Source organism: Aulostomus chinensis, chromosome 12, assembly GCF_037954235.1.
Source record: "Aulostomus chinensis isolate RoL2024-O1b breed Wild chromosome 12, RoL_Achi_v1.0, whole genome shotgun sequence".
Lineage (NCBI taxonomy): Eukaryota > Metazoa > Chordata > Actinopteri > Syngnathiformes > Aulostomidae > Aulostomus > Aulostomus chinensis.
Genome location: NC_141331.1, coordinates 11,646,210 through 11,662,223, shown reverse-complemented (window position 1 = coordinate 11,662,223; position 16,014 = coordinate 11,646,210). Strand labels below are relative to the sequence as shown.

The 16,014-nt window shown below is 41.6% G+C and overlaps 1 protein-coding gene across 3 annotated transcripts in view; it reads left to right on the top strand.

The window, feature by feature from the left end:
• The window catches only part of satb2 (SATB homeobox 2), a 46,081-nt gene that overhangs the window by 28,481 nt on the left and 1,586 nt on the right, over nt 1-16,014 (top strand). For all 3 annotated transcript variants that reach the window (XM_086220139.1, XM_086220138.1, XM_086220137.1), the window contains exons 9-12: nt 654-866; nt 973-1,059; nt 1,815-1,967; nt 5,596-5,790. In XM_086220139.1, coding sequence (XP_086076265.1) covers nt 654-866; nt 973-1,059; nt 1,815-1,967; nt 5,596-5,790 — 648 coding nt within the window. The remainder of the gene's footprint in view (nt 1-653; nt 867-972; nt 1,060-1,814; nt 1,968-5,595; nt 5,791-16,014) is intronic.

Sequence of the window (16,014 nt, the reverse complement as noted above, 5' to 3'; positions counted from 1 at the left end):
AATAATGGTGATTTACAAAAAAAAGTACTGGTTTATTCAAATTTTACAAATAAAAACTGAAAATGGGCCCTTTACCAAAGGGGGATGTATTTTGTAGCTCAACCTGCAAGTTAGCATTGCAATGGAATCCCTTGACTAAAATCTGTTTGTTGGTTTTTTTACTGTATAGAGCATTTTGGAAAATAAGCTGTAAAGAACAAAAGTTTATGAGACTTAAAGGTTTTTTTCACAAGATAAGTTTCACAAATGAACATCACTTCTGTGATTTTTTTGAAAAGTGAAATGGATCACGAGACTTGCAAAGCCAACATCACCAAAGTAGTGTCGTATTTCCTCTGTTTTCCACCGTGATGATGTTATTTAGCCGCCTGATTAACCTGATTAAGACCTTATTTTAGGATTTGAAGTGTGAAAGCTTTCAAAAAATCTCAGTGACTTTGAGACGAGGGAACCGTACGTTCCACAATGCCAACTTCTTCACGGTTTTTAGTACTTATTCCTCCTTTTCATCATTTTGAAGGTATAATGAAATATGATGTTGTTTTGATGTTATTAGACATTTCATCCAGATTAGAGATAGAAGTTGGACATTGTAACAAAGAAGTAGCGCAACCTTCTTGCAAATCTGAAATGTGTGTGTTTAACCTGGCCAGGGCCTGCTGTCTGAGATCCTGAGAAAGGAGGAAGACCCTCGCACAGCCTCACAATCCCTGCTGGTGAACCTGAAAGCGATGCAGAACTTCCTCAATCTGCCGGAAAATGAGAGAGACCGAATCTACCAGGAGGAGAGAGAACGCACCATGAACCCTTCAGTCGGCCTTCCTCCCTCCAATTCCTCAAACCCCGGAGCACCACGCCTCTCACAGGTATCACACACACAGAGGAAGCCCGTGTTGGAGGACTCCATATGTAATCAGTGTTGAACAGACTTAATTCTGACATGCTGTGTGTCCTGTGTGTGTGTGCGCATAGAAAGTGTGGGAGAGAAGCTTGGACGACCAGATAACCCCTGATACCTGGGCCTCCATTTGGAAGAACAAGACTAAGATTTCCAACTCAGTGAGTTATCTGCCATCTTTAACATGCCCTCACAAAGTAGACCACAGCACATCATGTACTCTTTTCGGCATAAAGTCTATTTTATCTTAAACAAATTCCATTTATAATGGAAACAAAACATCATCAAAGCTATCATAGGAACATACTGTAAACATAAAAGACATTATAAAGCATTTGGAAATGTCTTTCCATCTGCACACAACAATTTTACAACGGCAGTGATAAGACCCTCTCTCTGATGTCAGGGCAAATGCCCATTCATGGCTCTGAGTGAATTTGTCTTCTATTCTTATTATGTCTCTGTGAAATTATCTTAGCATCGTTTACACTGCGGGAATGTAAGCTAGCTGGTCTGTACATGTCTTGTGGGCGACTTCAAACATTGTGTATACAAGCTTTTGGAGAGCCAATACATGTTCATTCAAACAGAAACAACAGAGAAAGACAAAAGAGAAGGGCGTAATGAGTTCAATCTGTAAACAAATGTCATGTGGAGACGTGCACTGCAGATGTGCAGCTGATGCTCATAGGGAGCACCGCGTGTCTGCTTTTTAGATCATCTCATCCTGATTATCAGTTGATAACCCTCCCTCATATGTGTGCACAAGAATTGGATTTGTGGATGAGTCTCTTCAAATGACTCCTTTAGGATTCTAAATGTAATCAATGGTTTTCTATTTCCTGTCCTTTGAAATATTAAGGTCTCTTAAACTGGCCTTAAGTGTGTATTACAGCGTGTTTCTCCTACTCCTCAGCCAAAGCCGTCGGGTCCGGCTCCCGATCTCCCGCTCAAGTTGGAGTCACTGGTCAACATTACGTCAGGCATTTATGACGAAATTCAGCAGGAGATGAAAAGAGCCAAGGTGTCCCAAGCTCTATTTGCAAAGGTGGCGGCCAACAAAAGCCAGGTGAGGCCATCAGTGGAAATTCAAAATACGCGAAAAGCATCAAATCACAGTTGTCATATCTGTTGGTAACATTCTCACAGTTCCCTGTCCTCTAAGCCCCTCCAATCCCCAATTAGGGGACATCATTATAGACCAACAAACTGGTTCAATCCTGTTTTGGTTTTCAACAACAACAAAAAAATGTGGGGAAAAGAAAAACATAAATTGTCATTCACACTCATTTTTAATTATTATGGATTTGTACAACCTTTCTTTCCTTGCTACCTGCCTTAAATGGTCTGCCACTGCACGCCTACACTCAGCTAGACTCTTAACCTGACTGAGTATAGATCTCATATCATCTCAAGTTGATTTTCCCTTCATAATCAGATTGAAGCTACAAGCCACAGCTAAGCCCCCGCATCATTTCAGAGATCCTTACTTCCTACACTTCTGTGAGGCTTCATCAAATCAGAATTTGCCCACTATTGCAAAGACGAAACCAGTGGTTTGGTGGTCCTTGTTCCCAGACTCTTGCCGTAGGTCAGTCTGTCCTCTGTTTCTACTCTCTGTGTTTACATTTTAATATTTTCCCCCTTGTTGTATTTGTTGCTTAATTCCTGACTTCCTCTCTTTGTGACTGTAAAGTACTTTCACAAGAAAAAATATGAGGTGGGGAAAACTTAAAAAAAATATTGAAAAAGGATTAAAGCAGCATGATTGATCTGTAGACAAAGAAAGTGGTGGAGCTAAATCATATGCAGTGAATGAATTCATTCAAGTGGGTGCGTTACGTTTCAGGGCAGCAGCATGTAACTGGGACTTAGCAGGTGTAAGCGTGAGAAAGGCAATAAGTCATTGGTGTTTGAAATTTATATACAGTCTATGCAGGTTTGTATGCGTGTGTGTGTGTGTGTGTGTGTGTGTGTGTGTGTGTGTGTGTGGTTAGCGAGGTCCCCCAGGTTGGTGGGTCTGGGGGTGGCTGAGGGTCACAGCTCAGTGCACCCATCTGCTGCATCTGGCCACGAGGATGGAGAGCGAGGAAGAGAGCGATGATCAGGCTATTAGCGTTGCATGCTGCCCGAGGTGGCTGGTTGAACACAACAGCTGGTGTCACAAACAGAACCAGTCTAGCAGATATAATTGAATCTTCTCCACCCCCCCACCCCCCAGCTCTCTTTCCTACAGTACATTTACCTCACACACCCCACACACCCTTACAACTTTTTGAACTTAATTATGTTCCTGACTTCTCTCATCTCTGTATGGTTTAGATTTTTGTGTCTGTGTCAGTTTTTGTTGTTATACTCATCCTGCAAGCCTTTTAATTTAGTCTTCTTCTGGTTCTTTTTATCCTCCTTCATGCAGTGTCATTAGTAGTTGAAAAGTGTTGACTCTAAGCTGGCCATGTAATGTTTATAAAACTTAAAACAAAATTACATTCTTTGCTTATTTTTGTGATGAAAGATGAGAAGTTCGGAGCGGCTCTCATGTTTGTACGGAACAAATTAACAAGTTAGCTTAGCTTAGCATAACTGGACTGGAAACTATGAGCCTGGATCTATCAAATGGTGACTTCATACGGGCAACACAGCAGGGAGACAATCCCTTATTGCTTATAGGCTTTCCTAAATTTTGATTACCAGGGCAACAACCCTGCATAGGCTAGCCAAAATTTAACCTTTCATAAGCCACCTTCACTTCGCTAGTCACTTTGTCTCATCACTCAGCATTTGTATGAAATAATCCTCAGAAAGTTGCCATCTCTCATTGAAAAGTGAAAAAGACAGAACACTTTCTTTGTGTTCTTTACTCCTTGCTTACCACCTTTTGATTGCCAACATCAGTCTGCATGTTTAACAGTTGCTCATTTACACTTTAAGCCCTATATGCTTTTACTTTTAGCTCTGTTTTGGTCTCAACTCCAAAGGAAACTACACTGGCTCTTTCAGTTCCAGGGTTCATACGGTCATGAAAAACCTGGAAAAGACACTGAATTTGAAAATAGCAATTTCCAAGCTTGGGAAAGTTTTTGGAAAATAAATTAAGCCAGAACATGGTGGAAAAGTGATGGAAATCTGCTTCACAAATACTTGTATATTAGAGTACATGTGGTTCAGTTCTGTTCGACTGAAGACAAACCTTTGGTTGATACTGATGGATGTTGATATACAGTATTGACATTAAATTTTAGTATAATTTTTTTTAAATGTTGAGTGGTCAATTTTGACATGGACAATTTTGACATTTCTCTTAATTTGTATGCGTAAACAGACATTTCAGAGTACAAAGTCAGGTTTTGTTTTGTTTTTTTAATCATTGAAAAATCTGACATTTTTTAGTTTAAAAAAATGTGTGTGAATCCTGTAGTGTGTTCATGCAACTGGAAAATGGGAAAGTTCCCTATTGGAAGGGTCCCACTTCTCTAAAAAAAAGCTTTGACAGAACAACAACAAACAGGCAACATTGCCACTCCCATAAAATCTGTTCTATTTCTGCTGTCAGAATACAGAAAAGTGGTGAATAACTGTGCTGAGTGACATCAAACTACTTATCTGGGCTAAAAAAAATGTTTCAGTGCTTCTTAGACTCAGAGTTGATTTAGTTTAACATGCTTTTTAGACACACAAATGCCAGAAACACTTAAAATGTCTTTGGTGTGATGACTCAGACTTTTAAATCAACACATGGCATTGAACCTTCACCAGGGAGTCAAAACTCGCTTATTGGGGCTCTGGGAAAACGGCACCCTTTCGTGGGATACTCCAAATCTGGCACGAGTGCTGTTATCCTGGATAAACACAACTTTGCTCGCTTGATAGCGACTAACTATGTCATTTGAGCTGAGCCGGTTGTATACTGTGAGGTTTTTTTGAGGTTTATTTCTTGGAGAGAAGTTTTATATGAAGTTTAAAGTTTCATCTCTGGAAAAAAAACAAAAAAAAAGTGGCAGACAGCAACACAATGAACTTGAGCAAAAACAGTGAAGTTGTAGCTAAAACTTGTTTTGAATCTCCCAAAACTTAGAGGAACTGTAGGTTCATCACTTTTGGGACATTAAACAGTCGTTTGATATTTTACCATAAAAACAATATGGATTATAGTTGCTTTACGCTACACCGCAGTTCATTTACTTCTTTGTGACTCCAGAATGATGAGAGCCAGCCACGTATTTAGCTTGAGGCTAACGTGAGTAACGGCTAACAACAGCAAAACTGTGGCACAATGTCTGTTTGCGTTTTACTGTGCTTATTGCTGGATTAACACGACTGAGATTAAAACGGATGATGAACTTGAGAGTTTGTAAATGGACGTTTTTGAGCAGTTTTCCTTTTTGTCGCTGTAGCTGTTCTTAGCTGCCAGTGGCAATTAGCTTCAAGCTTAATGTATGTGTCAGGCTCTTTTTTGCATTCTGGAGTCACAAAAAAGTGACGCAGGAGAGGTAAAACATCTTTGTGAGATCAACTCACCTATTCTTGAACACTCCAGAAGTAAAAAAGAAAAAAAAACAACAACTCAGTTTGGCTGAGGTATTGCTTTAACTCTTGGCAAGAAAGAGTGTAAGCACAATTCCCGAAATGTCAAACAATTCCTTTGATATGTGCCTGACTCCACCGCACTCACCTCAGCCTCTCATGCTTCTTCTCAGGGTTGGCTGTGCGAGTTGCTTCGGTGGAAGGAAAACCCCAGCCCAGAAAACCGAACTTTGTGGGAGAACCTGTGCACCATCCGGAGGTTTTTGACGCTGCCGCAGGCCGACAGAGACCTGGCGTACGAGGAGGAGTCAAGACACCATCACACTGAGAGGCTTCACACCGTCCTCCACCTGCCACAAGACACACAGGTAAAAACCAGACATTAGAGCTTGCCGATGGGATGCACCCTGAACATATTAACACCTGGCATTGAAACACATTGAAAACACATTGAAAACACATTGAAAACACATTTCAAGCGCACGCCACCTCATCTCACAATATTTACACATGTTGAAATTGACTGTAAACACCTTGTCTTGCCTCACCACATCTACAAGTATTATTGTAGGTTTCTGACAAGTATGCTAATGCTGAGTTTTCTTGGTTTTTCTTTTGATTTTGGATTTGGACAAAGTTTCCAAGGGGATATTTGGATTGGAAACATTTTCTATTTAGATTTTGTTGTCATCTTGTTTTTGTCAAATGAGCCTCTGATCACCCCCAGTGGTGGTTGGAGTGTGTGCGATCAAATCTGCATCATTAATGCTCTTTTTCAACTACAATCTTATCACAAGTGTATAATAATGGACACGCACAGTCATTATAAGATCAAGGAAACAGTCACATGTACTGTGATTCCACTGAATTTCAGATTTTATGACTGAGAGTTCAGCTCATGAGTGAACATACACTTTTAATAAGCAGTTTGAAAGTGTATGTTTTTCGCCCTCGGAGGCCACACCCCTCTTTATTACTTTTTAATGTATATTATTATTCGCCCATTCTTCTCGCCCCAGTGGAATGAAGAGTAAACAGTGTTGCTGGGTGGTGTGGCACTGGAGGAAATGCCCCATTAGTTTTTGAAGAGGGAGGCTGAGGGAGAGGGGAGGGATCGATGCCGGAAACAAAGACATGTTGACATCTTTCATTAACTGTCTCGCTGTCCTTCACTCTGACACCCACTGAACCCCCCTGACTGTGTAGTATTTGTAAGTTGTACTCTTTATACTTTAGTTTATTGATTATAGTGGTAGAGACATTTCAAAGAAAGTAATCACAAGCTTTGAAGCTTTTCTTTGCTATTGTCTTGAGTTCACTATGATTAAAGTCATGTTCTGTTTATATCTCTTTGGAAGTTGACAAGAAAGATTACCCATCAGGCGTTGTGCCCTAACAAGAGCATTAAATGTCTATTAACTAGTTAGTCTGTAAGTGGTATACTGTTGTTGTACTTAAAATGTGTTTTTATTGTTGTTTTAAATGCTAATGCAGTGCTCAAGTAATCTGATGCTCATATGTTAGCTTAGCTTTCTGGAAGAGTTAACCAGTTAGCTTGTTACCTAGAGATACAAGAGAAATATATCTAATTTTGGAGCATTATTTCTGGATGCTTCATTTACCAGCTAAGGTTGAACTTACAGCTGACATTTTTAGAAAGTTAAATCACGTTGTTTGGGCAAGGAAGGCCACGTTCATTTAATATTATAACAAATATAACAGCTCTGGTACTCTGTGGTTAGTCATTAATTTCCGAAGTGTTTACATTGGCATGGTGGAGTTCTGGTTCTGTCCAGTTTGAAAGCAACCAAAGTCTCAGCCTTTCATTACAGACTGCATGGTTAAAAGGTCAAAAGTCAAGGTCAGCTATTCAAGCTGAATCCAGCTCACATGAGCAGGGTAGATATTATTTCATGTCCCCTTTCTTGAAAGACCCACTAGGCCCCCATGCTAAGTTTTAAATTTTTTTTTTTTTTACCATATATAGTATGCCATAAATCAAAAACAGGCAAATGCTGAAACTTCCTATTCAGAGCTGGATATTAAAGACTGATGGGAATACAGGAAGGAAGCCGTTGTGGCACCATTAAAACATTCCTCTGCTCCTCTCACACTCCCAGCAAAGACTAAAAATAAAATTTACCCTCAAAACAGCCATGTTAGCCCCTCCACCCATACCCAGAGACACAGAGCGACGCGTTGCGCTGAAACATTGGTGATTTATTAATGGTAGACGAGCTACGTGTGTGTGTGTGTGTGTGTGCGCGCGCGTATACTTTACATGTGTCTGTCTTCTGAGCCGCCCCCCCAATCCCATCCCAGATGAACTCCCTTCAACCTCAGGCTCCAGCTAGCCTGCCACCGCAGACCACACATGTGTCCCATCTGCCATACATTCACCAAATCTCACACTGATAGTTGGTAATGTGAGCGCTCTTTTGTGTTTGGACAATAGAAGAGACTCTAAACAACCACAGAAGACATATGAAAAATGAATGTGGCACTGCCCTCTAAGGATGTACAGTAAATCCATCCAGCCGTGTGTGTGTGCATGTGTCTGTGTGTTTGGACCTGACAGTATGTACAGTAGCGTGAGCCATTTCCTAGCATGTTGGAGGGCTTTGGAAGATCTGACTGTATTTCAATTTATAAAGCTTGCAGGTGTGTGTGCATGTGTGTGTGCACGCGTGTGTCAGTAACCCCAGCAGCGTCACATTTCTTCATGAGTGACACAGCCCACAGTGCTCTCGCTCCACAGCTCTTATTCATATGGCTTCTGCAGTTAAGTGCGTCCCACAGCTAATTTGGCAGAGTCTGCCCTTATAAATAATTTCTTTATTGTTTTTGCTAAATTGATTTCTCCTGCACGTCTAGGGGTGTTTATGTGTGTGTATATGTGGTATGGCCACAGTAGTGGAGACCCCAGGAGTGGTGGACTAGAACAAAAAGTAACAATCACCGCGCCCCTCCTCCTGCGCGTGTCTCAATTGAGTCCACAGATGTTTAACTGGCATGGCGTCCGCTGGTGCTTAGACATTCCTCTAGTTGTAACAAGCTCAGGTTGTTATTACGTGTTGGTTTTAGTTACTTCTGCCAAGGAGGTTTTTATTGCTGTTCTTATCCAGTCAGACTATTGCAAACAAATTTCAATGTGCAAAAAATACCAAGATGATATTCATGGAGCTGGGAGGCTCGGTGGTCTCAGAGAGTAACCATTCCACCCTGAGGCAGATCCGGGTCAAGGGAGAAAGGAACTGAGAATGTTTTCCAAAAGAATTTAGTTTTTATTGTCTTTTTTTTTTAAAGACATTTTTCATTTATTTCTCAAAGTGGATCCTGTTAAAATTCGGATCCAGTGGAATTTCCTTAAATCATGAGAAGAGAGCATCCTGTAAACCCCAATTTACTCACTCACTTTTAACAATTATTGTTCAGACATTGAACTCCACTCATATTAGGTGGGAAAATTCCCACTTTAACAAAGGTAAATAAAATTAGCTCAGGCGGCACGGTGGTGCAGTGGTTAGCACTGTCGCCTCACAGCAAGAAGGTTCTGGGTTTGAGCCCCGGCTCGGGTAGGGGGTCTTTCTGTGTGAGTCTGCATGTTCTCCCTGTTCCTGCGTGGGTTCTCTGTGGTACTCCAGCTTCCTCCCACAGTCCAAAGACATCAAGAGGGGACGAGGCTGATTGATACTCTAAATTGACCGTAGGTGTGGCTGTGAGTGTGAATGGTCTATATGTGATGGACTGGTGACCCATCCAGGGTGAACCCTACCTCACAGCTGCTGGGATAGGCTCCAGCCCCCCCCGCGATCCTTAACACGATAAGCGGTAGAAAATGGACAGATGGATGGATAAATACAATGGTTTAGGAAGAGTCATTTAATAGAGGGGTCCTGAGATAAACTTGGGGGACATGAAGCTTATTGAAGTTCAAATGTGCTGCAACAGAATTTGGGATATGATGATTTTAATGATCTGACAAGCTGCTGGGTCCTACAGTTCCAATAACAGTAAAGTAAACAGTAAACAAACAAACAAGAAATACTGTGTTGCGATTATATGATCCGTGTGGCACTGGGACCCTGATCTTTGATCACCAAAATCCTTCCTTGAAGTTGTTTTTGCGCTATCATGTTAAAAAGAACTGGATGGATTTACACCCTGAAAACAGGATGCAGGAGAATAACAAAACCAGAAATAAACTTGATGACATCAGGAATGATTTTCTCAGACTTGATACTCCCAGTGATGAGTAACATCCAGGCGGCCTTCAAGTTTCTAGAGCAGCATCAGGAATGTTGCCGCTCAGCTACGTCCAACTTTTCTTCGTTCCTCGCTGCCTCGGTCTTACACATATGGAAAGCTGGTTGGCCGTTGCTTTGCCACACCTGGACATTCGAGACTCTGGTTCCCACGGTAACCCTCTTTTGATATTTCCTGTATTTTTTATCTGTCCATCAAGCACAGGCCTCTGCCCTTGTTACTGTGGTGCAGTGGTCAAAGACCACAGAACATAAATTGGTTGAGAGTTAGGTTTTCTGGCGAATGCTAAGGATGTTCGTATTTGCTTCTTTCTTACAACAGCTTCATACTAATATGCTGCCTCTGTTACTTATGAGTGTGAAATCCTTTAACTTGCATACAAAAAAAGCTTGATGGGTTAAAAATATAAAAGGTACAAATCAAAATATTTACCAGAATATTCCTAAAATCTGGTTTAGCTAGAACTACTGTATGTAGCAGGCAAATAATGCAGAATAAAAAAATCTAGAGTATAGAATGTCAATAAGTTATGGCTCATTCATATTAGTTTGAGAGTGTGTAGCCAAAGTCGGATATTTCCTCATACTCCTCCATGTGATGGACCTCCACTATTTGTGTAAAACCTCAAGGGTCAGTGAACCGCAGCGATACACTGGCTGACATGTTTCCTCATTACAATGGACACGGGCACGGCCGTTCACTCCCATCTTCCATCCCACGTACACGAGAGCGACATCTGCAGCTCTTTAACTCCCCAGCAACATTCAAAGCAATCCAACCGAATAGTGCATAGCTGCCTAGGTAAATTCTTTCACCTTTCTTTATAAAAAGAAATGGAATTAAATTTACATCTACAAACTAAGACAAAAATCCCAGTGCATTTTTGTACTTTTTGTGGGATTTGTTTGTTGCTTGTTGAGTGTAAGCAAAAATCTATCCCAGCCTATTTACCAGAAATAAAAGAAATGTAAGAATGTAAGTGGTTCCACCATAATAATCATTTCTCATACCCATTCCTCATTTCTTCATTTGAGGAAGTGCTGTCTGTCTGTCCCTCTCTCTCTCTCTCTCTCTCTCTCTCTCTCTCTCTCTCTCTCGCTCCCTCTCTCTCTCTCCCACCCCTCTCTCTCCAGGCTTCAGTTCATCCCGGTGGCCTCTTATTGGGTGGAGTTTAGGATGTTTGGCAAACCACAATTAAGTTAATTGTTTAATCGCAGATAAATGGAATGAATACCACACGCAGTTTGAATGAAAAAAAGATGCACCAGCAAGCGTGTGCATGCACATATATGACCACATACATAAAACACACACACACACACACACACACACACACACACACACACACACACACACAATCTACTCCCAGCTTGCCTCAATAACACTACGCGTAAGAAACATTATTCCACAAAAAAAGAGGAAACTGGGGTGAGTCATCTAATCATTTAGCCTGGATCCAGTCTTCATGAAACACAACCACACACACACACACACACACACACACACACACACACACACACACACACACACGCACACAAACATACATACACATTTATTTAAATATAAGTGTGACAGACAGAGAGGAGCAAGAGAGAGAGCAGCAGAAAACACACTGATTAACAGGAAAGGTTAAGTCATGCACGAAACTAACAGAAAAGTGATTTTTTTTCCCTTCATTACATATTTATCTCAGTGTTAATGGTGTCTCTGGTGGTCACACTCTGCCCCCCCCTTCACACACACACACACACACACATACACACACACACACACACACACTAGAACACACACTCCAACACACACAGGGAAAGAGAGGGAGAGAGGTAGTGTTGGGGGCCCTGGAGGACCAAAGCTCATTTAGGCAAAGATGAATTTTTCATGTTCTATAATTCTTTCATAGTTCTGCGCTGTAATTTGCCTTGATTTACGTTCAAAAGAAAACTTTCATTTCACTGCAGTGCACTCAAAATGTTGTCGGAATAGAGAGAGAGACAGAGAGAGAGAGAGAGAGAGGGAGAGAGAAGGGAAAGAGTGAGGCAGAAAGAGGGGGAAAAAGACGTTTTTCAGGAATCACGCCATGAGAAGAGCTGCTCGGGCCGTGGGGTTCCAGAGCTTGTGGTTTGGGGAGAGCAGGCCTGTATTGTATTGCTCTGAAGTGACATGCACTCTATTCCAAAAGTGTAACGGTCAGAAATGGGAGGAGTGAGGGCAGCGAGGGAGGGGCGAGGGAGGAAGGGAGAAACTGTAGGCTTTAATTGACATCAGTAGAGGGATGTGAGACCAAGTTGCATTTCACTATTTTTTTCTTCCAAAGAGTGAAACTGCCAATTATAGGTCACTCCTGTTTTAGTCAAAAATCCAAGTTATTATTATTATTATTATTATCACCAACCCATTGAATCCTTCTCTGCATTTCTCTGCATGGACAGTGCTTTTATGATTGCTGACTTTTTTAGGGGGTTGGATAATAATGTAAAATAGGAATTGACCCCCTATGAACCCGGATGACCCTGAGATCCTTGGACAGAAGAGGTCAAGGCTAAAAACCAGAGCAGCTTTCAGAATCCAGGTCAAACCGCTCTGGAACAACCCGCCAGAGTAGCTCAGGGAGGCTGTTTCTCCTTTAAATCGCTTGTAAAAAGTCGCTGTTATTAATGCTTTCTCTTAATTTTCATCTTTCCTTGTCTTTCCTGTGTTTTCCTGCATTTCTTGCTCTTACTGTATTCTCCTGTCTTTTTAACTTTAATCAGTTAATGGTTCGGAGTCTTTCCCAAGAAAATGCTCTTTTCTATAATCTTTAAGAAAAAAAAAAAGAATCCTGGCGCTGCCCCAAAATGTCATGGGTTCTTGCTCCACGGCTCCACCAAGTTTCATGGAAATCACTTCAGTCGTTTTTTTTGGTTTTTTTTTTTTGCCTGATCCTGCTGACAGGAAAGAGACACTATAGACCCTCTGTTCACTCTATAGAACCCAGCGTTGTTGCAGGCAGCTCAGACAGGTCGTAGATGGAGGCCCTCCCCACCAGATGGGTTTATGTTTGCTTGACAAGAACGTCTTGTGGCCCCACGATTATGAAATTTGTCAAAGTCAAAGAAAAGGTAAACAGGGGCAACACAGCAACATTGTTCTTATTCTGTTCCCGACAAAGACCACAATCTCTTAACCTCTCTTAAGCTCGTCATTTTCTGGTCAAGGTCAGACCAAGATTTTTACGAAGTGCTTGTTAAATCCTCAATTGTATCTAAACTTAACCGACTAGCTTTAAACCAAAAAAAGACTAAATGTAACCAAAATCATATGTCATATGACTCATTTTTTGTTTTGTTTTTTCAGAACGGCCTTATGTATTTTTGGAGTCAAATGATGTAACTCTGCAGGATGAGAAAAGTAGTGCCGTGTTTCATTCTGCAGGATAATGAAAAACAATCGATTGTGTCATTAAGTTTTGGAGAACTCGTTACACAATGATATGTGCAATTTCCAGTCATGTCTGTCCCGGTGATGTCATCATGATCAGTGTATTCTCCATGACTAATAAGCCTCATACAAAGGCTCTCTGTGTTTTACCTATTTTTGCATAAAAAGAGGCAGATTGGTGGTTTAATGAATTCCCCCTGGGGTTTCATGTGCCCACACACAAACACACGCACACACACACAAACCATAAGTTGTTGTTGTTGTTGTTGTTGTTGTTGTGTCCGGTGAGTCGTTGCTGATTATATCCTGTTGTTCAGTGAGCAATTCCAGTAAAAAAGTAGCAAGGAAAAAAAGAGAAATGATTGCTCTTAGTGAAATAAATGCATCAATGTTGCAATTTGAGGGGGATTTTTTTATTATTATCATTATTTTGGAAAACCCAGAGGTGTAAAAAGTTGCGATGATATTGAGTTCATGATGGAGGAGGAGCAGGAGGAGGAGGAGGTTAAGGATGGGGGATGGGGGGGGGCTGGGCTCCTGGCATCCACCAGTTTGGGGCTGATTTGGACACGGAGCCATGTTGGCTCGGCTTGACAGAGGCCCACTTCATTAGTGTCCTGATGCATTAGACCTGAGGAGGGGGCGGGTGGGGGGGGTGAAGGTTGTAGAGAACGGTGGGAAAAGACATTAAAGGGAGGAAAATGGGAGAAGAAAGAGGGTGACCAGTGGAAGGAAGAGGAAGCTCTGCTCTCTAAACCATCCACAGAATCCAAGAGTCCTCGCTGTCAGCCCAAATAAACCTAGAACTGATGGCGGTCTGCGAGTGGGAGGGGGTGTGTGTATGTGAGTGGGGGGGGGGCAAGTTTCACAATAACCTTTGTGGTTTCTCCTCATTTTACTTATTAAGTGTCGCAGTAAGTGTGGAACAGGGGTGTTTGTGGCTGGGTGGTCCTCATTAGGGACGGGTAGATATTTTTTTTTCCTCACTCTGACTTTCCAGCATTCTTAACAGGAATTTCTCAATCTCTAAAACTGTCACTTGGTGTGAAAGAAAGAGAAGATGGGGGAGGGAGAGAGAGAAAACTTTCTAAAAAGTTTAAAAAAGTACTAAATTCCTGTAAACTGACCCCCCCCCCCCCCCCCCCCCCCAGAAAATAAAGCCCCTGCGAATGACATCGGAGCAATTCCATGGTCTGGCCTGCCCTGTATTATTTAAGTAATACCCTGTTATTATTGAAGAGATGGAGAGAATGACTATTATCTTTATGTGGGTCCTTTAATTTTAATGCGCCACAGATTTATAGCTGGGCATTCCAGTGGGGAGGCCCCTCCCTGCTCTTAAAGCGAGCGGGCGGGACGCGACCGCAACGCTCTCACAACAGCCACTACCTTCTGACAAACAAGTCCCTCGCAACACTTCATCCTGTCCTCCTCACGCTGCTTCTGCCTGCCAGAGGGTCCTGCTCCGTCAGCTACAGCCCCACCCAATCCCACCCCCATTGTCTCTATTTATACCCTCCTTTTTTTTCAACGCCTTTTAATCTCACTTTTCTTTCATTGTCCATCTTGAACAACAGAGAAGGAAAATCAGTTCCCCTCAGAGAAGTTCAGAGCTGTAGAGCGGTTATTGATTAATATTGATCAAGTCTGATTCCCAGTGTGTTTTGTGGCGGGTTTTTTTCATGTGTTAAAATCATACAGAAGCATCAAGGAAACATTGAATGTCAAACCAGTTGGGACCCTTTGTGCTCGTGGTGAGCTGACACATTCCCAGTTCAGCAATGTCAGGGGACGGGTGGCGGTTGCTGCTGTTAGAGCACAAGAGAGAGGCGTCCTCGTCGGGGGCCAGGCTGGGGGGGCCGACCCACCCTTAACTTAGTGTTTTTGGTGACTAAACCTAAACAGACAGATCGACACACCATAAAACATTAACACTCAGTTAGCGAACAATGATATTCTTTTGTCTAAACCTCAAAACAACAATAAACCACAGTGTTATGTTTTTTTTAACCAGGGTCCTATTGGTCTTCCTATTGGAATTGTTTCTTACTACCATCATATTAAAACACATTCACATTTCATTCCCATCACTGTATAATTAAAAAGAAAGGTTGATTTGTTCAACAAATGCATTTTGATTGACACTCATTGGATGTACTCATAGTATATTGAGGTAAATATAGAATAATGGATGTGGTGACTTTGAGCTGTGCTCAAATATCAGCATCAATGTCGGATTTCTTGTTGGTTTTTTTTCAATGTATTTTGCAGAAAAAGGATAAAAGCTATTCTTAAAAAAATGGAAAACTGGTAAAGAACAAGTTTTAATATTCACAACATTTATTCTTTTTTGTTTGTTTGATGTTTATTGTATTATTGATCATTTTTATCACAATGTATTAGATATTTTCTTTTTCTTTTTTTTTAAATCCTTTTTTAAAATTTTACGGACATAGGTCAAACCATTCCACGCATTTCCACTATAGCCCGGTTGTGTGATTACTAACGGGGGACAGACTCTGTCCCTCGGGGGTAATGAATGAGTCAGTTAAACAGTGAAGGGGTGTTTTTAAATGAGACGCTTCCTGGCAGAGCAGTAGTTGCCGTTTTACCTGAGCTAATCTTACACACATCAGGTCAAAGGCATAGCGGATACATCGCAGATTGAATGGCAGCTGGTTAATAGAGTGTGACACCTGTTGAGCTGTGAAACACTTAGTCTCACCCCTGTTCACCCTGAGGCCCCTGCTACTGTGTGCTGGAGGAGTGAACATTTTACCAGTTTATGTAACATTTATAGCTCAGCTCAGCTCGCTGGTGGGATTGACACTCAACAGGGACTAGATAAGGTCCCTGTTGCTAGGTGGCTCCTAAGGGTCAGTCTACTTGCTGGACTAAACTAGGTTTCG